At 33.1% G+C, this 23,972-nt stretch overlaps 1 protein-coding gene across 2 annotated transcripts in view; it reads left to right on the top strand.

The window, feature by feature from the left end:
* Positions 1 to 23,972, top strand: part of SH3YL1 (SH3 and SYLF domain containing 1) — a 52,148-nt gene that overhangs the window by 11,519 nt on the left and 16,657 nt on the right. For both annotated transcript variants that reach the window (XM_012539908.3, XM_012539909.3), the window contains exons 2-4: positions 10,377 to 10,487; positions 12,457 to 12,570; positions 18,776 to 18,840. In XM_012539908.3, the coding sequence (XP_012395362.1) occupies positions 10,377 to 10,487; positions 12,457 to 12,570; positions 18,776 to 18,840 (290 nt within the window). The remainder of the gene's footprint in view (positions 1 to 10,376; positions 10,488 to 12,456; positions 12,571 to 18,775; positions 18,841 to 23,972) is intronic.

Here is a 23,972-nt window from a genome sequence, read left to right as displayed (position 1 = left end):
TTATTGCTTCCTTCTAATCTTGTCTGCATTAGTTTTGTTTGTACAAAACTTTCAGTTTGGTATAATCGAAATTTTCTATTTTGTGATCAGTAATGATCTCTAGTTCTGCTTGGTCATAAAACCTTCCCTTCCACAGGTCTGAGAGGTAAACTATCCTATGTTCTCTAATTTATTAATAATTTCATTCTTTATGCCTAGGTCATGAACCCATTTTGACCTTATCTTGGTATCTGCGTTAAGTATGGATCAATGCCTAGTTTCTGCTATTAGTTTCCAATTTTCCCAGCAATTTTTATCAAACAGTAAGTTCTTATCCCAAAAGCTTGGGATCTTTGGGTTTGTCAAAGACTAGGTTGCTATATTTGTTGACTGTTTTATCCTTGAACCTAATCTATTCCACTGATCAACTAATCTATTCCTTAGCCAATACCAAATAGTTTTGGTAACTGCTGCTCTATAGTATAGTTTTGATCTGGTACAGCTAAGCCACCATCATTTGATTTTTTTCATTAATTCCCTTGAAATTCTTGACCTTTTGTTTTTCCATATGAACTTTGTTGTTATTTTTCTAGGTCATTAAAATAGTTTTTTGGGAGTCTGATTGGTATAGCGCTAAATAAATAGATTAGTTTAGGTAATATTGTCATCTTTATTATATTTGCTCGCCCTATCAAGAGCATTTAATATTTTCAATTGGTTAGATCAGACTTAATTTGTGTGAAAAGTGGTCTGTAATTTTGCTCATAAAGTTTCTGATTTTCCCTTGGCAGATAGATTCCTAAATATTTTATATTATCAGTAGTTACTTTAAATGAATTTCTCTTTGTAACTCTGACTGTTGGATTTGTTAGTGATATATAAGAATGCTGATGACTTATGTGGGTTTATTTTATAACCAGCAACTTTGCTAAAGTTGTGGATTATTTCTAATAACTTTTTAGCAGAATCTCTGGGGTTCTCTAATATACCATCATGTCATCGGCAAAGAGTGATAATTTGGTTTCCTCATTGCCTATTCTTATTCCTTTAATCTCTTTCTCAGCTCTTATTGCTATAGCTAGCGTTTCTAATACAATATTAAATAGTAACGGTGATAGTGGGCAAACCTTGTTTCACTCAGATCTTATTGGGAATGGTTGTGTTTGTCTCCATTACATATGATGCTTACTGATGGTTTTAAATAGATGCTGCTGATTATTTTAAGGAAAAGTCCATTTATTCCTATACTCTCAAGTGTTTTTAATAGGAATGGATGTTGGATTTTATCAAATGCTTTTTCTGCATCTATTGAGATGATCATATGGTTTTTGTTAATTTGTTATTGACATGGCCAATTATATTGATAGTTTTCTAATATTGAACCAGCTCTGCATTCCTGGTATAAATCCTACTTGATCATAGTGTATTATCTTGAGATGATTTTCTGAGTCTTTTTGCTAATATCTTATTTAAGATTTTAGCATCAATATTCATTAGGGAGATTGGTCTATAATTTTCTTTCTCTGTTTTCAGCCTACCTGGTTTAGGTATCAATACCATGTCTGTGTCATAGAAGGAATTTGGTAGGACTCCTTCATTCCTATTTTATCAAATAATTTATATAGCATTGAGCCAATTGTTCTTTAAATGTTTGGTAAAATTCACATGTAAATCCATCTGGTCCTGGGGATTTTTCTTAGGGAGTTGTTTAATTGCCTGTTCTATTTCTTTTTCTGAAATGGGACTATTCAAGCAATTTACTTCTTCCTCTGTTAGTCTAGGAAGTCTGTATTTTGGAGTAGTCATCCATTTCACTTAGGTTATCAAATTTATTGGCATAAGTTGAGCAAAATAACTCTTATTATTTCTCTAATTTCCTCTTCATTGGTGGAAAGTTCTCCATTTTCATTTTAAGACTACTAATTTCATTTTCCTCCTCCTTTTTCTAATCAGATTTACCAAAGGCTTATCTATTTTATTGGCTTTTCATAGAACCAACTCTTAGTTTTATTAATTAGTTCAATAGTTTTTACTTTCAATATTTTTAATTTCTCCTTTTAATTTTAGAATTTCAATTTAGTATTTGATTGGGGTTTTAATTTGGTCTTTTTAGTTTTTTTATGTTGCAAGCCAATTCATTAATCTTTTTTTCTCTGTTTTATTCAAGTAAGCTTCTAAGGATATAAAATTCCCTCTTATTACCTTTGGCTGCATCCCACAAATTTTGGTATGATGTCTCATCATTGTCATTATCTTAGTGGAAATTATTAATTGTATCTATAATTTGCTGCTTCACCCAATCATTCTTTAAGATGAGATTGTTTAGTTTCAATTACTTTTTGGTCTATTTCCCTAACTTTTGTTGAATGTAGTTTTATTTGCATCATGATCTGAAAGAAAGCATTTACTATTTCTGCTTTCTTGCATTTAATTTTGAGGTCTTTATGTCTAATATATGGTCAATTTTGAATAGGTTCCATGAACTGCTGGAAGAAAGTATATCCCTTCTATCTCCATTCAATTTTTCCAAGATCCAACATACCTAATTTTTCTAATATTCTATTTACTTCTTTAATTTCTTTCTTATTTGTTTTGTGGTTTGATTTGTCTAATTCTGAGAGTGCAAGGTTGAGATCTCCTACTTATACAGTTTTGTTGTCTGTTTCTTCTTGCAACTCTCTTAACTTCTCCTTTAGGAGTTGGTGCCATACCACTTGGTGCATATATGTTTAATATTGATATTGCTTCGTTGTTTTATTACCCTTTGGCAGGATGTAGTTACCTTCCTTATCTCTTTTAATTAGATCAATTTTTACTTTTGCTTGATCTGAGATAAGGATGGCTACCTACTTTTTGACTTCACCTGAAGCATAATAGATTTTGCTCCAGCCTTTTACTTTTACTCTATATGCATCCCCCTGCTTTAAATGTGTTTCTTGTAAACAACATATTGTAGGGTTCTGACTTTTGATCCAGTCTGCTATCTGCCTCCTCTTTATGGGGAGTTCATCCATTTACATTTACGGTTAGAATTACTAAATCTGTATTTCCTGCCATCCTAATAACCCTCAGATTGTGCTTTACTTATTCTTTGCCTCCCCAACCCTCTTTCCCCTTTTAAACTTATGTACCCTCTTGTATCACGATACTTATCCTCTTTATAATCCCTCCCTCCCCCTTTGAGGTCTTTCCCCTTCCTTCCCTTATTACTCTTTTCTTTTCCTTTTCCTCTCCCTGTTTTTAATAGGTGAGAGAATTTTCTCTAAAACAAATGTCAATTATTTTTCTTTGAGTCAACTCTGATGAGGTAAGATTCACAATGTTCCTCCTCTCTAAATTCCCTCAGATATGATAAGTTTCTTAGCCTCTTTGTGGGATGTGGTTCCCCTCTTTATCCCTCCTTCCCACCTTATTCTGCCATCATCCCTTTTCCATATCTACTTCCTTTTTATGTTATATCAGTACAATCAAATTATACATGTATTCTTTTGTATATCCACAACAGAAATACAATTCTCAGAGTTATTTTTACCTTTTCTGCATCTCTTAGTTCTATTCTTGGAGATCAAATTTTTTGTTTAGTTCTGGTTTTCTTCAGAAACAAATGGAATTCATTTGTTTCATTAATATGTCCATCTTCTTCCTGAAGAAAATGCTCACTTAGCTGGGTAGTTTATTCTTGGCTGCATCTCAAGTTCTTGTGCCTTTGAATATCATATTCAGGCCCTTCTTTCCTTTAATGTAGAGGCAGCCAGATCTTGGGTGATCCTTATTGTGGCACCTCGTATTTAAATGTTTTTTGGCTGCTTGTAAAATTTTTTCCTTAATCTTATAGTTCTGAAATTTTGCCACAATATTCCTTAGGGGTTTTATTTTAGGGTTTCTTTCAGAAGGTGTTGATGAATTCTTTCAATGCCTATTTTACCTTCTGATTCTATTACATCTGGGCAGTTCTCTTTGATGATTTCTTGTGAAAATAGTATCTAGGCTCTTTTTTTCATCATAGTTTTCAGAAAGTCCAATAATCCTCAGATTATCTCTCCGATCTATTTTCCAAGTCTGTCGTTTTGCAAGTAGATAATCGTGGTTTTTCCAGTTTGTCATTTTTTGTTTTGCTTGACTGATTCTTGCTGTCTCAATGAATCATTAGTTTCAATTTGTTCAGTTCTAATTTTTTAAAGAATTATTTTCTTCAATAGCTTTTTACTTCTTTCTGTATATGTCCAATTGAGGTTTTTGAATGTATTGTTTTGGTCTGTGGAATTTTTTCCATTTCACTAATTTTTTTTTTTAGTGAATTGATTTTCTTTTCAATTCACAGATCCTACTTTCTTGCGAGTTCTTTGTCTTTTCAAATCACAAATCCTACTTTGTAGTGAATTCTTTATTTTTCCAATTACGTATTTCAGGAAGTTGTTGCTCTCTTGTAAGGCTTCTCTTCCTTTCCCATTTATCTTCTAACTCTCTTTTGAGACTTTTAATGGCCTCTTCTTGTAGAGCATTCTGTAAAGGAGGACAGTCTGATGCATTTTGCTGTTTGAGGTCTCTTCAGGTTTGCTGACCTGCTCTTTTCTGCATAGAAGCTGTCGATTGTTCTTTTCATCTTTTATTCATGTTTTAAAGCCTTTAGGGTAGGTCTCCTAGGCAAGGTTACCAGCTTCCTCTGCAGAATAGGGAGATGTAAACCGATTTCGGCTCCAAGGTATGAGTGCTCTGTGTGAGTTTTCCCTTCCCCAACAGGAGGTGGATTCAGCACTGGCCGACTATCAAACTGCTTAGTAGGGCTGAGTGGATTATCGATTGCCCTCGGCTAGAGACTAAGTGGTGAAAGTGTCACTGCCAGGCGGAGCCTCTTGTGGGACTGTGAGTATTAGCAGCTGACTGCAGAGCATGAACAGCCACAAACTCTGCCCAGTGTCTCTGACCTGATGCAAATCGGCCCTGGAAAAGCTCTTGGCCCCAAGCCGAGCTCCCCCTGCCCAGATTGGAGGCTAACCGGCTGTCCTCCTGCGTGCAGGATCAAACTGCCCAAGGAAAAGCCCCTTACTGCGGGTTGGGGCTGCGGCAGTGCTAAGATCTGTGCCTTCACCCTCGGTTTGAGACTCTCCTCGGAACCTAATTCTCTCCCAGTCTGCCTGATCTCCCCTGGCCCCGAGACCAACCTTTTTGGCGAGACTGCAGATTTTTCGCTGAGTGAGTTGTTCTACTTCTTATCTTTACGAATTGTAGCAGTCAAGACTATTTTTGAGGCTCGATATAATATTGATAAAGAGGGTAAGAGAAGAGCTTAGAAAGACGCGTGTGTCTTCTCCGCCATCTTGGCTCCGCCCCAGGCCAAAAAAAAACATAATAGATTACAATAGCAAGACTGCTACTGACTTCACTATATCTACCTAACATAGAACTTTTGGTGTAGAGTAAAATAAATATGGCATAATCTTATTAACATCTAAGAACTGGGGACAAGTATTAGAATCACATTAAAGGCTTTCTCTATTTAGAAAAAAAAACATATCATATATCACTAGATGAATAGATACATAGATAGGCAGATAAACAGATAGATAGATATAGATATGATTTAACCAGAAGTGTAATTCAGTCATTGAGCTGCCTGAAATATTTTTAAGAATTGGATTTTTTTTTTAATTGTACTTACTGGAAAGCTTGCCAAACATACTTAAGATAATACTAATCTGGTAAGTCAAACAATTATGTAATAGCCCAAGAGCATTGTATCAGAGAGTAGTAGATAGGAGAATTTTTTATATCATAGATATAAAGTTGTAAAAGACCTCAGAGGTTATCTAAGGTAGTCTTTCTAAGTCAAGCAGATAAATGTACTTAGCCTTTAGCTCCATGCTTTATGATCTACAAGTATCTAAGTATGGATCTGAATTTCCAAATGGAAATTTTTTTGTATTTTTGTTTTTTTTCCTCCATCCTTGTTTATGAAAGAGGCTATGACCTTAGCTACAGCAGGATGTTTGCAGTGGGGGGTTCTCAAATGTGGAATTTGCTTCCTCTCTAAGTATAATACATCTGTAGTTAAATAGCTTTGAAAAGTAGAAAAATCCTTTGTCTGACTGACTAATGTAGTCCTCCATATAATGTTAAATAAAATGACATTTTTGTATATTTTAATGGGCATCAAGACCTATATGTCATCTGAAAAACCTTTGAGCTCTTGTATAGAAGAACATTAAAAAAGGGAGTTATAATTTTTAACCAATTTCTTGTTGAGTTCTGTTATGCCACTGTCATTTCCAGATATACCTTATCCCCACAGAAGTCTTTCCTTGTAACCAAAAAAGAAACAGTAACTTCATCAAATACAAAATGCCATATCCTTGATATCCTCCCCTTAAGAACTGTTCCTTTCACTTTGGGGAGGGGGGAGGGGGAGGAGAGTATTACTTCCAAAGACAGTTATACAAAAATGGAAACATATCCTCCAGAGCTACTTTCAAACTTCTCTCAACTCGACAATGTAGCTGATTACTACTCCCTTCAGTTGGTAGGGGTCATCCTGAAGGGCTTGGTATATTTTCTAGTACTATAGTTCCTGATTCCCTACTTACATATTATAATAGTAACTATAAATTGATAACAATTAACCAGTCATAGTTAATTAATTTTTGGAAATGTTTATTTAGTAAGAAAGTAAAGTAAGAATAATTGGTACAAAAATTTTCTTCAAAAATACTTAGGTATATTCTCTCATAAGAACATATAAAGTCCAAAGGAAAGTTGATTCAATCTTTGAGAGCAGACATAATATAGGGATAACTCTACTTAAATGAAGTAATTCTTGGGTTGTATGTAGTTCTGTGCTGGTACACAAAGTTGAAACCCTTGCAGAACCCTGAAGTTGTACTTCTTTTTGTATATTTAGTTTATCTTCTCTCCGTTACTATATTATAGATGCATTGTTAGTTACTAGGCCAGTGTTAATGAAGAAGGAAAGGTGAAAGGAGAAATTGATATTCTGAGGTGACCCTCTTTCTCAATCCCTTGTAACCTTATAGAACAGTCATGGTGAAGAGTTGGGGTATAAGTGCACAGATTTGGAGTATCTATTCAAAACACTATGGAAATTTAATTTGCAAATCACTATATGGAACAGTAATTTTGTTAGAACTTTCTTCTTTAGAAAGATAACAGATGTATGTCTGATTCTTTCAGCCAATCCCAATTTATTTCATCATCAAATTTAATCCAAATTCTAGAAACAGTTGTTTACTTTTTGATTGAGTAATTAAATGTAGATGAATAATTTAAAAATAAAACAAACCTGGTTAAGTAGGCATTCTTACCTGAGAAAGGCATCAGGATGTAGAGTATCTTGATCATAACATTAATTTGGATTGGGATTGTAAAACACTCCCTTGAATCTGACATGAAACAACTCTAGTCATATCACAATTTCTTCAGTCATTTTCAAATTGGTGGATATATAGATGTAGAGGGATATATATATATACAAGGGATCTTTTTTTTTTGTTGTTTGACTTTTTTTCAATGATGGGTGGAATGGGATGGCAAAAAAAAATAAAGGCTTGTTAACTTAAAAACATTTTTTACAAGGAAATTTTAGTCTTTAACCTAAGCAATGAGGCAAAAAGTACATTATTTAATCTTTTTTTCTACAACAAGGAACACAATTAAATCACACAGTTTTGTTTAAAAAAAAAAAACAATTGTGCATATCTTGCTCAGTCTGTGAAAATATAGGTCATACCACTTTAATTTCATCTAAAACTCATAAAACAAAATATGTTAGTCAATGCAAATTTTGGACTTTTGATGTATTTGTACATCAGCAGATGTACAATAAAATATGAGCCTTATAGACTTACAAATTAAGTACTTATTCCATTTACTATAAGAATCTCTTTTTGGTAGGTGTTAGAGATTTCCATGAATTCTGGCCTTCTTTCCTCCCTAGCAGTTAGGTGGAAATATTTGTGGTGGAAATGAAACTTGCCCTCTTGCCTGAGTATTTATTCCCTAATTTGAACATTAAGAATGAATTGATTGTATGTTAGAAAGTATCTTCTCATTGCTTTTTACTAAACCTTTTACTTGACCAGTAGCAGAATATGAAATTTTAAAAATTATGTAACACAAGGCAAGATAAAAAGAGAACAAGAAACTCAAAATCAAAAGAACAATCCCATTTTTTTTCTGTAAGAAATCCTAAGTATGCAAGTTTCCAAAGTTTTGAGCTAGACAAGACCTTAGAGATCATCTTATGAAAACCAACCCTGTCAGTTTCATAAATGAAGAAACTGAAGCTCAAGGAGAGTAACCTGCTCAAAGTTACGTAGCTTCTAAGTGGTAGAAATGGTAGTTGAGGCCAGGTCCCCTGACTCAAAATATACCTTTTTTTTTTCTCTATTTCCCCAATCCATCTTTTCCCCCTTGAGATTTTTGATCTTATGATATTTCAGATAAATTTTATTTTTTTTCCTAGTTCTTTGGTAGTTTGAGTATTTTATCACCAAATCTATAAATTAACAAATACTAAAATCATTTGCATTACAATGGTATGTTCTACTCATACAATTATGATTTCCTTAATTTTTAAGTCCTTATTTTGGTAAGTTCCAAACTTCCAAAGTTTGATAATGAAATATTCATTTCCTTGATAGAGGGATAATGGACTTTTCTGTTAACAGATTGCAATCTTATATAAGGTCAATATATTGATTTCTTTTACTTGGTTATACATATTTGTTGTGAGGAAGTATGTCAACTTTGAAATGAGGCTGTTATATCAATTAATTGAAACAAATATACAGAAAAATAACAAAATATTTGATTACATAAGAATATATTTACGTGTACAGAAGGGAACACAATTAAAACAAATTTCTTACTATAGTTTCTTCTCAATTAGCAAAATTAATGAATGCCCTAAAGTGTTTTCAAGTTAACATTGTTTGGAGGTTATAACTTTGTAAAATATAATCAGTGGTTTCAGCCCAATGTAAATATGTGGTAGAAATTTAAATAATGTGGCCATTTCAGAGAATTCATTATTCATACTAATGAGAATCTAGCTGAAACTTGTTCTATTTGATATACATATATTTCTTTTTTTTAATTGTACATGTTATTCAAAGTTCTATCCTCTTTCTTCTTTCTCATTGTATATAGAAATGATTGTATTGTTATGATTAACTTCACAATATAATTTTTTTTTAAGTATTTCGAGGATGACAATGACAAGTTGCCCAAGATGAGAGTTATCATGTAGATTGTGATCTAAAAGATCATAAAGAATATCCATGTTGATGAAATCTAAGGCGCATGGAAATATAATGGTAAAATTAGAGGAATAGAGGCTTATCAGTCTTTTCTGGAAGTTCCATGATGCTATTTGAGTGACCATTTGATTTATGTACCTACTAAAAATGAGCAGACAAAAAAGTTTCTGACATTAGAAAATTGTTATGGTGACAAGCAATATCAAAACAGAAAATGATAATCAAAGTTCCTGCATCCAAAGCCTCCAAGAAAAATAAGAATTGGGCTCAGATCATGGAAGAGCTCAAAAGGGATTTTGGAAGTCAAGTATGAGAGATAGAGGAAAAATTAGGAAAAGAATTGAGAGTAAGACAGAAGGAAATACAAAAGAAAAAAAAAATGATGAAGAATACCTTAAAAAAGTAAAAGTGGCCAAGTGGGAAAGGAAGTTCAAAAGTTCACTGAGGAAAATAATTCCTTAAAAATTAGAATTGAGCAAATGGAAGTTAATGACTTTGTAAGAAATCAAAATACAATAAAGCAAAACTCCAAAATGAAAAAAAAAATTAGAAAAATATGAACTATCTCATTAGAAAAACAAACAACCTAGAAAATAGATCCAAGAGAGACAATTTAAAAATTATTGGTCTACCTGAAAGTCATGATCAGAAAAAGAGCCTGAGCATTATTTTTCAAGAAATTATCAAAGAAAACTATCCTGATATTCAGTCACCTCCTGAAAGAGATCCCAGAATGAAAACTCCCAGGAATGATTTATGTGCCTACTATGTTATTTTAAAAAATTTAGACTGTATATGTCAGTCAGTTTTGACTAAAGATTGTTAGTTTTTGAGTCTTTTAAACAAATCATGAATTATGATTTTGTAATTTTTGTAATAATTCAGTACTCTGATAACTTCATGCTTAAAACTTGTCAATAACTATGTCTCAGTGGCATCAGCTTATTAAAAGTGAAGCTGGGAATTAAGTAGTCAATTACTGGAAAAACATTTATACTTTTGCTCATTCTTCTAGAAAATTATACAAAATCTTATTTTATACAAAAGAAAAAAAATTTCCATTAAGTCTTTTGCTTGATTTTATTGGTTGCCTTTTATAAATTAAAATTATTTTTTGCCTTTTAGTGAATAACCCTATACCATCCAACTTGAAATCAGAAGCAAAAAAAGCTGCCAAAATATTGAGAGAATTCACAGAAATAACTTCCAGAAATGGACCTGATAAGATCATTCCTGGTTAGTAAATAAAGTCCTTCTAGTAATTTCCATATTTTCCTTAAAAATGTGTTTTCCTTTGCAAATTTGCTTTAACCTTTGTGATTCTATGTAATGAGTTATTTGGTTTTTGTACCTATTCTGTTAGATTAATGAACATATATAAATAAGGGAAGCAATTTAATCATTTTTACTGAAGTTGACACCAATAATTTGGGAGTTATATAGAAAATCTCTTTGATAATTTGGAAATACTGATCATTGACTTTTGAAATAACCCAAGAGGGACTATGGAGTTTCTTTCCCTTCCCCTTTCTTCCCTTCCTTTCCCATTTTCTCCTTCCTTCTTCATCCCTCTCTTCTTTTCTCTCCTCTTCTCTTCCTTCTCATTTCTTTTATTTTCATTTCTTCTTTCCCTCTCTTTTTCCTTTTTTCCTTTTCTTTCTCTCCTCTGATCTCTCTTCTCCCTCTCCCTTTCCCTCTCTCTCCCCCCTCTCCTTCTCCCCTCTCTCTTTCTTTCTCCCCTGTCTCCCCCTCCCTCCCCTCCTCTCTGTCTCCCTTCCCCCCCTCTTCCTCCCTACTCTCTCCCTCTTCCCCCTCTCTCTCTTCCTCCCCCCCCCATATCTCCCTCTCTTTCCCTCCCCCCCTCCCTTTGTCTCTCATTATTACATGGAGACATCCTTATCACATTGTTCTTTGGTAACAATTATGTTTTGTTATTCAAAAGCTGATTTTTTTTTTCTTTTTTACTAAAGTGGTACAAAAATTCTCAGACAGATATAATAATGAAATATTTTCAAAAGAATATTGAACAGCAGCTTGTCTTAATCATGTGTTTTCTAGTTGGTTGATTTTACCTGATGTGTTCAGACCTAAATTTTCCATGTTATTCCTTGGAAATCCCATTCATCCAAATACCTGTGGAACTTCATTTGACCAGAAGCATATGGAGGATTCATGAAACAGAAGTATAGCTTGTTCTTTAGGAAATTTGTGTTTTATCTCATTCTTAAGCTGCAGAACATTTATGTTATGATATATATACACACACACACAGATACACAGACAGCCATGTACCTGACTGTGTGATATATTAAGAAAGATATATGTGAGCCAACTTTTTTCATTAAATTTCATTATAGTTTCATTCATTCAAAAAGCATTTATTACTACCTACTTCATGAATGCACTGTGTTAGGCATTGTAGGGATTACAAAATTTAAGTGAGGGTTCATCACCTAATGTAAATGTTAATTATTTAAAGGAATCATATCATAAAATCTTTTATAAACACAAAGCCTATTTTTTCCTAATTTTCATAACATTTAAAAGTTGTTTTGTAAAGTAATAATTCCCAAATCCATTTATATTCTATTTCCTAATTTTTGTAGTCTGATTCTGCTTAAAAGATTTGCAAATCCAACACTGAATCTAGTTTTGTCTTTGTCTGGTCTTCTTGAGCAGGTGTGTTCCCTGAGACCCCTAGAAAAATTCCATTAATACTGTGAGAACCTTTGGGGGAGGGAGGGCAGGTAGAAGGATTAGTTTGAATTTTCTGCTTGGAGTTAATTTCTGAATTAATTGATATCTTGAAAACCTTATTCTATTGGCATATGTAGTAAAGCAATCAATCCCTGATTCAAATCCCTACATCAAAACTCTGATCTAAAATATCCAACTCTCCATGGTAAATGCAGAATTCTAAAACATTTACAATGTTAAATTTAGTTATATAAAAATAACCAGAGGAAAAAGAGGTAGGAGTATAGTCTTCATGACCATCTGTTTTTTTTTTTTTTTAATTTTAGCTTTAATTCATGACATACATTTCATTAAGATTTTTAATTAGAACCCCAAAAGTAGTCATTCAAATGTTTAAATATGTGTGTGCTGGGGTTGACAATCCTATTTGTAATTTTAGATTGTGTGCTTTTTAATGGAAAGTATATACTGATAATGATTTATCCTCTTACCCTTTAAATGTTTATAGCCCATGTAATTGCCAAGGCTAAAGGTCTTGCCATCCTCTCAGTGATAAAAGCTGGATTTCTGGTTACTGCTCGAGGTGGCAGTGGGATTGTACTGGCTCGCCTTCCAGATGGAAGTAAGTTGATATTTGCCTACTTAGAGAATTAGAGTATGCTCTTCTCTTTCCTATTTCTATCTTGGGTAGATTTCATAGGAATATAATAGGTATCCTTATATAACCTCCAATTGGATTATTCAAGGCACCTCAGTTTTCTGTGTGAATAAACCTAGCAAGAAGAAAATGATGTTTTCTATTTATTAAAGTCCTTAGGGAGAGATTCCATGTATAAATCTTACTTTAAATTTTAAATGTTGTCATTCTTCTAAGTGTGAAAATATTTAAACAGAATTTAGATTTTGAATTTCTTCTATCAAATGAGCATTCTTATTGTCCAGCATCACAGTAAAACTAATAATTCTTATCTGGAAGTAGAGTTGAGAATAAGGAACCATCTGTAGATTTTTCTGCCATTTCTATTGAAGAATATAACACTATTATATTTTGGTTTCTTTTTGCTAAGGCTGAGTTGTGTCATTGTGAAAAGCTACAATTGTATTTTTAAGCGGAAAAAGCCTTAATGTTATAGTTTGCATAAATCTCTAGAAGGAGAAATGCTATGAATGTGTCATACTTAATAAATATTTCTTCCCATTAACATTTCTTTTCCAACATAATTGTTTCCTTGATGTTGGTGATTGATAGAAGAGCAAGGCACTTTCATACATGTGAATATAAGATGAAAAGTCAGTGGAACATAGAAAATTGCAAACAGCAAGATTGTGTGATGATCAACTATGACAGACTTAACTCTTCTCTGCAATCCCATGTATCTAAAACAGTTCCCATAGACTTGGGATGGAAAATGCCATCCATATCCACATCCACATGAACTATAAAGACTGAATGAGGATCAAAGCATCCCATTTTAATTTTTTGTTGTTTTCTCTTGTCATTTTTCCCTTTTGTTTTGATTTTCTTTCACAACATGACTAATAAGGAAATATGTTTAAAATGATTGTACATATATAACCTATATCAGATTGCTTTCTGTCTTGAGGAGAGAAGGGGTAATGGAAGAAGGGAGGGGAAAAAAAAGTTGAAACTCACAATCTTACAAAAGAGAATGTTGAAAACTATCTTTATGTGTATTTGGAAAAAATAAATACTATTAAGTGAAAAATAAGAGTTAAAAAAAAGAATATAGAAAACTACATATATTGAGAAAGATCACAGATGGAATACTGGAAAAGATATTGAATCCATCATTTTACAATTGAGAAAAATAAAATCTATGAGGGTAAGTGACTTTTCCAAGATCATATAAGTAGCAATAGCCAAACAAGGATATTATAAAAGTAATTTAACTCCAAATCCAGCATTTTTTAAAGTTATATTCTGCTTTCTGAACTTCTCAAGGTCCTCAACATTTGGCACCTGGTCCTGAAACATGTCTTGTGAGAAAAAGGAAAGAATAAAAGAGCATAAACTCAAAATAGTCTTTACTATTCTCCAAAGAGAATAATGCTTGAGTTAAGGAGTAAAGCTCGCAAAATAAAGCCGAGTTCCATCACACATTTAGAGACTCTAGCACTTTTAGAGGAAGGAAACATATCTATTTATCTTCTTCCTTCTTTTTAGAGTTTTCTATCATCACTCAATTGGAATCTGACTAATCATCAGTTACCTCAGTAAGAAGCTACAGGCATGTAAAGTCTAATCTTGTTTTTGAGTACAGGTTTAGATATCTCATTTCCTTGTCAATAATACTCTTTCAAAAAAGGAAGGGATTTTTCTTTTTTGGAAGAAGGACAATCTTACTTTACCTCTTTTTAGCATTTGATTCAAAAAGTTGGTCTGGTACTGAGTTATGTAAAAAACTCATTTATTTTTGTTTTTCTTTTCCTTATTCAAATTATATGTCTCTACATATACATTTTGCCCATCACCTCTTTTTGGAGATGAGTAACATGCTTCATTATGTGGCCCCATTACATATCTCCTTTGGAGACATAGTTGGCCATTACATTAATGAGAGCTCTTATGTCTTTCAAAGTTTTTCTTTTTAGTAGTGGTATCCTCATTTAAATTGTTCTCCTGGTTCTATTTATTTTGCCTCTTCATCAGTTTATAACACCCAGAATTCTCTGAAATTATCTTTTTCATAATTTCTTATGACAAAATAACATTGTTACATTTACATATGACAGTTTTTTCAATTATTCCCTAATTGGCAGTCTGAGGCTTCCTCTTAGATTATACTTTCTTGCCATTCTTTATATTTCTTTTAAACCCCACTTTGGTATCAGTAAATTTGTTTTGCTTGTGACTATCTCCTCAGTATTATCCTCCTTCTACAGTTCTATCTCTACTTTTTACCTGTTTAATTTCATGTAATTTGACCCAAAACCCTTTGTCTTCAATCTTACTCCATCCCAACTTTTTTTCATTTCAGATAAAAAAAGATTTATCTGTTGCCTACTTCTCCCTTTTTTCCTCCATATATATTTTTCCTCTCATGTACCCCAATTAAGAGAAATTGAAAATTCTATCTGCTTCCTCCTTCCTACACCAATCTAGTACTTTTATCTTTTCCTACTCAAAACCTCAGAACAAAGAGGAATCTTGGTCTGAGTTGCTGCAATGCTGCATTGTTACTCCAATGGGCTTCCAAAGATCCATACACTAGGGCTTTCTGATCATTCAAAGGCTTTCTGAATACTCTGAAATTTTGCTGAAATAATCCTCTGCTCTTGCTTCCGCTGGAACAAGTATTTTTTTAAGTAACATGTGTCCCTGGAACATCTGTGGTCATGCTGGGAGCTACTATGGATTTTCAGGCTTTTACTGTTATATTTGGGCTTCTGGCTGACATCTTGTGTAGTTCTGACATTCAAGAAGTAACTAATTGTCACTAGATTCTTTGGTCATTATTCAGTCTGCTGAAAAGTTCAGGGTTTTATTTGTATAAGTATGTGGTGCTGCCTTCATTTCAAATAGCCATCTTGACCAAAATCTAGAAAGAATATATATGATGATTTTTATGAGGGATGAAATGACATTGAAATTGGGATACCTTGAAAATGCCTTACAAGGTTATAGTGAATAAATGGAAGTTATTATCATTACTTCTCTTCTTCTCCTCTTCCTCTCCATCTCCTCTATCAACAAGTTTATGAAAAATATGCATCAAATGACTAATAATTAGAAAAATACCAATTACAGAAACTCTGAAGTTTTGTTGCTCACCCATTAGATTAGAATAGATAACATGTTAGAGTTGCTGAGAGAAAACAGACACAATTAATGGATTAACAGCAATTCTGTAATTTAAAACTAAGCTGCCAAAATCAGTAAATAGTGCATATCCTTTGACCCCAAAATACCACTATTACAACTGTACTTCTAAGAAATAAAAAAGGAAAAATATCTATATACACACACACACACACATATATATATATATATGTAAAACAGTTCTTTTTTTTTATTGACAAAGTTAATTTCTTAGTTTACAATCAATTGGGGTATAGCAGAACAAATGATTTTATGTCATTTCCAGCCGAATAAAATTTATAACTCAATTCAGCTTACCTGAGAGAAAGTTTTTGATCTCACCTATGAGGAAATTCCCTAAAGTTTTCAGAGAAGCAAGCCTGGAAATTAGGGAATTATTGAGGCACTGATTCCTTTTCAGGTCCTCTCCTCCAAAGTATGTTGTTTTCTCATTTAGTCTGGACTTAGATATATGTTTGTCCTCTTTCAGAAGAATAAGTGAGGGGCAGCTAGGTGGTGAGTGGATAGAGTACCAGCTCTGAAATCACGAAGACCTGAATTCAAATCTGGTCTCAGACACTTAACACTTTCCCGCTGTGTGACCCTGGGTAAGTCACTTAAGACCAATTGCCTCAGCAAAAAGAAAAAGAAAAAGATTAAGAGAGGTCTTCTTCTAAACTTGTGCCAAATCTGCTCTCCATGCAGTTATATAATGTTAAGTAATCAGAATGGTTAAGAATGGCATGTTCTCATTACATAGAATTCCCAATCCCTCTATTTTTGTCCGCCTGCATTTTTGATTCCTTCACAGGCTAATAGTACACTATTTCAAAGTCCGATTCTTTTTGTACAGCAAAATAACTGTTTAGATATGTATATATTGTATTTAATTTTTACTTTAACATATTTAATATGTATTGATCAACCTGTCATCTGGGGGAGGGGATGGGGGGAAGGAGAGGGAAAATTGAAACAAAAGGTTTCGCAATTGTCAATGCTATAAAATTACCCATGCATATATCTTGTAAATAAAAAGCTATAATTAAAAAAAAAAAAAAAAGAATGGTATGTTCTTTGAATTGTATGAGGTTGACTTCAGTCAACTCTTCCGAGCCACATGATTGAAAACTTCATTGTCTCAAATCCCACAGAACTTTGATATCCAAGACACTAGAAATGGAAAGGAAGAATAGGAAGCTGAAGTAGTACTTACAACTGCAGTAGCCTCTTTGTTTGGCTTTTTGATACTTTATAGCAAGGTTATATTCACAATGGATGAAAAAAAAAATCAACTAATTAAGAACTGGGACAATGTGCCTGTTGCTGAATTATCCTGTTTCAATAAAAGACAGGTCTTTCCAGTAGATATTTCAGCAATGAAAACAACCAAAATAAAGATTTGCTCAAAGAAAAATATTCAGTGAAATAACACTGAGAACATTTGTTTGAAAATTTGTGAGTTATCCATTCCCAAGGCCTTCTGCCCCATTCTGGCTGACCCACATTGTCAGGCTGGTTGAAATTGGAAGGTTAAAGAGCAGTAAGAACTCTGGAGTTTCTCTTAAGAATCCCAGGAGGGACCTGTCTCCTAATTTTGAAAACCTAAAACCCCTCCTTTCATCCCAATTTAAGCAGCAGCCCAGCTGTCCCAACTGAGCCACGAGGGGGTTGTTTGAAATTAGTCCAAAATTAGTTACAATTGGGTCATGAGGATTAAGGCTGGATAGTTTCATTTGTATCCTGATAGTACCCCTACAGGACAGGAGCAGGTCCCTGAACAGGACCATTGCTAATACAAAAGGGGATTTAAAAAGAAAGAAAAGAAAAATTTGTTTAACAGCAAGCATGTTTTTCTCATTACAAAATATAACAAAAATCTGTCAGTTCTGAAAGTCTGTGAGCATTTTCTTACTCTCTAGGGCATAGAGTGCCAAGGAAAAAGAGGGTTCAAAAAATCAAAGAATTATTAACCATTTCAGAAAATATTGTCTTTACTAAAAGAAAAATTAGCTGTGTTTCTCATCACCATAGGATGCTATATTTATTGTTGATGGAAGTGTTAGATGTCATTTAGTCCAATTCTAATGTTTTATAAATGAGAAAATTGAGGCCAGAATGGATTAAGTGACTTGCCTATAAACTCATAGGTAATCCACTTCAAAATTAGATCTCCTTGTGTCATATTCTTTCCACTGTGCTACCTGGCTTCCTCATGTGCTTGGCATAAAAATGCCAAAACATGAATCCTCAAATATGTAATTATCTTGGTTAACAAAATGATTATGTTTAACTTTTCACAAGAAGGATACTTCTTGTAATGCCCCTAAAAATTTCCAAAGCATTTATCTTCCTTAGAAAATGTATAAACTTTTCTATATGATGTTATCTGAACTATATATCAAAAATATAATCTATAAACATGTTTTGCTTTCTTAAAACTAAAATCTGACATTTTCATATTTCTAGTATGCAGAAAGCCTGACTAAAGGCAAATGTTTTGGAGGCAGTGCAGTATAGTGAGGAGAGCCAGATTTTTATACTCAAAGCCTTTGAATCCTGGCTCTAATATTTACTAGACCTTTGGCCTAGGACTGAGTCATTTAATCTCAAACACCTTAATTTCATCTTCTGTAAAATGGGAATAATATTTGTCCTGCTAACCTCATAAAGAATATGGTTTAAAAAAATAATACACTATTAAGTACTAGACATAAGTAAGCTAATGTGAATTATTTCTAATAATTCTGAAACCTCCAGGATCTACACAGTGATTTGATATATTCTTCATCTGCATTTCTTGTTCTTTTGCAGTCTAAAGGACTGGTTAGTACCATCTCTTCATCCTCAGTAAAATCAGTATTTTCTTTTCATGGATCTGTTTCTTCCTAAGTTCTGCAAATGAATTACTAGAAAATTGATACTAATTGAAATTATTGTTGTTAGTAGTGTTAAGCTGGAAATAAAGTTGTATCTAATTTTTTTTCCCCCTTTCTTTATCCCTTTTAAGAATGGTCTGCCCCTTCTGCCATTGGAATAGCTGGACTTGGTGGTGGATTCGAAATTGGGATTGAGGTTTGTATATTAAGGTTTACTTTATATTTGCTCTATCCTTGAAAAGTACCGGAAACTTAGCTGCCCAGTATTGTTTTATTGCTACTGACATCTCTGAAGACTTTCAAAAACTTTAACATTGTTTTAATATCATTTCTACTTTTTTTTTTTAAATTGAGCCTTTTTCATTTCTTCCCTTCTTAAACTTCTTTCAATGAAATAATTTTTTTTAGTATATACAAAAAGCATTAAAAAATATTACAGTGATTCCCATAGTTTTACAGCAGATACTAAATGTAGGAAGAACATTAGATTTGGAATCAGAAAACTACATATTTACTTCATAATATTTGTATAACATTGAACTTATTAACCTTTCTCAGTTTACTCATTTGTAAAATATGGGGTAATAGGAGTTGAACTATATGTCTCTAAGTTCTTTTCTCATTCTAAATTCTAATCGATTCTAAATTATCATTTCAGCCTCTTATAAACTATACTTAGTAATCTATAGTTGTTTCAATTTGTTTATAGTATGAAGGGTTGAGTACTGTGCTCAGGAGACTTGGAGTTGAGCTACAAGGCTTTTCCTTAATGCTAAATCCTTAATTTCCTTAATCACAGAGAATATAGGAGAATATAGTCTCTGCTTCCTTATAGTTGAAATAGGGAGGGAAATATTTGTGCTATCTACCTCAAAAGATTGAGAAAAACACTTTGCAGACTGTATAATACTCTAAAAACATGAACTATTTTTATTATCTGTAGGTTATTGAGTACAGACAGGAAAATGTAGATGGTTTGTTTACCAGAAGATAACACTATTTTATTCATTAATTGATTCCATCTGTGAGAGATCATGACTCTAGGTACCACTATACAAAGTAGAATCTTAAAATATAATTAAATGCCCTTAACATGTGGAATTTGTGATGCCTGATATAGAAGTAGGTCAAGATTTATGCCCTCTTTTGATAAATAAAGGTTGACCTCAAGGTGTTTCCATTCATAGCTACGCCTCTGATGGGATTGTTGGCCTGAGCATCTGGACTGGGAATTATTTTCTCTAAAATGTGCTTGTTCACTAAGATCAATTACATCAGATCTACACATAGTACATCTTATGCATCATATTAATCTGTCATCTGTTCCCCTCTTGCTATCTAAGTCACTTGTCAGCCTAGGCTCCTAATACTTACTGTTTTCAAATTAAAAATCTTCATTTTCTTCTCAAGTTTCAGTCAATTTTTTCCTAAGCTATCCATTCATTTATGAGGTTTCTCTGTTGCCATAGTTTTAAATTCTTTAAGCCTTATTAAAGGAAGTAATTTCACTTACTCTTTTATCTTTCTTACTGGGATTCCTTTCACTTGCTGTCATTGCAGAAATCAAATGTCAAAAAATCTTTTGCCTTCTCTTGTTCAAATGAACTTGTTTGTATACTTTTCTCTAAGCTAAAGTCAGTTGAAAATATTGCCCTCCTGTGGTCAGTTTCTTTTCAGCAGATAATCCTTTAGCATTTGTCCTTAGGTTTACATATGTCTTTGCTATTATTGTTATACTGGCATTTCTGAACCATCATGTACCAAGACTTTGTATCATAATGTCATTTTCTTGCTCAAAAATTTTTATGGCCACCTACTCCTTATAAAATAATACTACTTAACTTAGAATATGAGGTCTTCCACAATCTGATTCCAATGTACTTTTCCTACCTTATTTAATATTATTCTCCTTTCTTTATCTTATAGATGATTTAGAGCATTTCCCTTATCTCCAAATGCTATCTCTCATTTCCTCTCTGCATTCATGCAAGCCACCCAACTTCAGTTCCCAAAATGTATAGATTTCCTCCCTCATCCATGTATAGATGAAAATTTGAGCCTTATTTATGTCATGATTCAGTAGTTGATCAATTGACAAGCATATGTATGCCAGGCACCTCACTAGTTATTAATTATGTAATATATATATATATATATATATATATATATATATATGATCAATTATGACTTATTTTTGTCATATCATGATATATTTTAATAGTAACTTGATAAAATTTATGTTAGCTTAGGTATAAACCCTAAAAGAATTTTATTCAGCTGAGTGATTTAAAGAGAAAATTATCATCATTACCAATCATTTTACAGGCATGTGGGTAGATGCCAGGCCCTATAACCTGTGAATCATGCTGTGAATGCTAGATATTTTATTTCTCAATGTATAGTCATTAGACTAAAATCTTTTAAGTCAGGGACCATGTTTTTTTCCTAGTTAGATTCGCCTTGGTGCCTGGCACTGAGCCTTGAATAAAGGGCTTAGTAAATTTTTTTTTTCAGTTGAATCAAATTATGCTAATTTTGCTAGTCTATCACTGGAATTAATTGGCAACACCAGACAGAACTTGGTGATCATTGGGTATACATGTCTAACTTATGAAATTAAGTGATAGTGTAACTTTTCAAAATGTGGATGAAGTATTGTTTAGTGTTTTAGCAAAAATGTAATATTTTTGAGCAGTAAATTTGCAACCCAGATGTGTTAGAAGGATCCCAAAAGGTTTAAAGAACTTTTATATTGAATACAATTATCCTTCAGATGTCTTTCTCCCCCTTCCAGAGTCCTGATGCTGCCTTAGGTTATAGAAAGAGAACATTCCAAGAAAGTATTATTAAGAGGGCACCTTACATAGCTAAATGTGGTATCTTTTATAGACAATCACTATTGGACTGAGCTCAAGATAATTTCAATTTCATTGGCACTGTCCTTAACTTGTGGTACTTTTGTGTGTGAGGGAGGGGTATTAGACAGGAAGGATAATGGGTTGTGTGCCATTGTTGTTTTGACTTTAAAATATGTAAGTAGGGAAAGTTAGAGTTGGAAAGGACTTTAGATAACACCTAGTCTAACCTTCATTTTTTATAGATAGGAAAATTGAGGTTTAGAGTAAAAGTTTTTCTTCCCAAAGTTACACACAGCTACTTCCTGGCAGAGCAGAGATAAGAAATCAGATCCAATAAATACCAAGTCAGTCTTTTATATATTTTTTTTCCCATTAAACTTAGTGCTATCTCACAAAAGAAGTAAAGATTCTTATCTGACTGTGGAAGTTATGTTTGATGCCTAGTTAATTCGAAATTTATGCTCTACTTTAAAATTGAAAGCACACGGAAGTTGGTATTGAGTCTTCTGAGTTTGGGTATCATTATTTGAAAAATCTGAAGGTAGTCCTGAGAAGATAAAATTGTATTTCCATAATATAGAATTATAAAAGAAATATAGAATTATGTCCTTCTCTCCAAAGATCAAAGGAAATGGGCATTGTCTAAAATAATTTGGGGTTTCTGGCTGAACTTGACAAGAGTAGATCAGAATAGGTCTTCCAAGTCTGGTTCAGACCCAAATCCCATGACTTCATCATAAACCAGACAACTTAGTTTTATCAGTTTCTAGGATTCCTCAAAACATACCTCCCTTATTGTGATCTGCTGAATATGTCACATTATACAATTGGAGCTGCTTAATGGAACTAAAAGGCTGAAATAAACAATGCATCCAGGACATTAGAGATATACTGAGCAAATGCACAAAGGTGCAGATGACATGCTGAATTAAAGAAATACTACAAATACTATTTGGCTAGCCAGTAGAGAGTTTAAGAGGAGTCAGTATGAAATAATCCTGAATCAAACCAGATTATGAATTAATTAGTCATAATTACTGGGCTAAGGAATTTGTATATTATCCTAAAGATGATATAGAACCTCTGAAGGATCTTGAGCAGGAAAATAGTATGGTCATACTTGTGTTTTGGGAACTGCTTTGTCGAAGGCTGAAAATTGATTTGAAACAGAATAATTTTAAGGCTAATTATGATAATCCAGATGGAAGGCAAAACAAACTGATCAGGGAATGGAGAAGAAAGGGAGAAAATGGCCTGGTGAGTAGAACAAAGAAGATGGATTCAAGAGATGTTGTAAAGGTAGCATCAGAAGAATTTAGCAATTGATTTATATAGGAATGAAGCTTAGGGAAGAATAAAAAATTGTGTAGTGTGCTTGGTTGTGCCTTCAACATATTTAGGAACTCTGGAGGATAAGTGTGTTCTTAGGAAGATGGTGTGTTCTGTTTTAAAAATATTGAGGTTCAGATTTTCATGAAATAATCAGGTAGAAGAACATGAGGTGGATGATTATCCTACCAAAACAAAAAAGCCTGAGAAGGAATATTTATGATGTTCTGGAATGGAATGAAAAATGGAAGAGATTGGTGTTCTGAAGGCCAAGAGAAGAGAGTCCATTTAAAAAAATCATTTATGCCAAAACTTGCAGAGAAAAGGCAAAAGTGATGAAGACTAAAAAATGTTGATTTTATTTAAAAGTTAGAAAATTAGTGGTTAACTATTGAGTGTGGTTTCAGAAGAATGGGTTGAAAACCAGATTTTGTTGTTTGAGAATTAAGCAGAGTCAGTGAATATATGTAATTCTATGGGACTTTGGTAGTACACAGAATAGAAGAAAGTTGATAAATTTGGAAAAGACAAGATCAAATCAAGGATTTTAGCTTTGTATAGGTTTTCCTTTTATTTATTTTTTATAGAATGGGTTAGTTAAGATGGTTGCTAAAGTTCATTTTGATTGTCAATTTCTGTGAGATTCTAGAAGGAGGAAAACAGCATTTTTATACACAACAAGGAAAGCCAATAATTTGGAAGAGGAAGAAGAAAGGAGAGGAGAAATAGAGAAGAGACACTGATGAGAAGAAGAAAGGAGAAAACATGAATGATCAAAAAGGACCAAACTTTCAGAGAAGATCAAAATTAATGGAATTAGTGAAACAGAAGTTAGAAACTGGCATAGAGGAGGGAAAAAATGTAGAGTTTGTAGAGTAGGGAAGATGAAAGAACTAATAAGAATGATAATTTTCTCAGCAAAATAAAAAGGGAATCCATGTGCTAAGAAAAAGATCTTAGATGTAATGGGCTGAGGTTTGAGTTGATGCACTGAGGTCCCAAGTACGTGAGGCTAAATAGTAATTGGGCTATACTCTATTAATATACATGATTGGATAAAGAATGGCCCCCTGCCCATTCTCCATGCAAGTCCTGATGTGTTGTATAGGAAATGACGATTTTGGTGGGTGGAGGCAGAGAG

Source organism: Sarcophilus harrisii, chromosome 2 (genome assembly GCF_902635505.1).
Source record: "Sarcophilus harrisii chromosome 2, mSarHar1.11, whole genome shotgun sequence".
NCBI lineage: Eukaryota > Metazoa > Chordata > Mammalia > Dasyuromorphia > Dasyuridae > Sarcophilus > Sarcophilus harrisii.
This window is presented reverse-complemented; position numbering and strand designations above follow the sequence as displayed.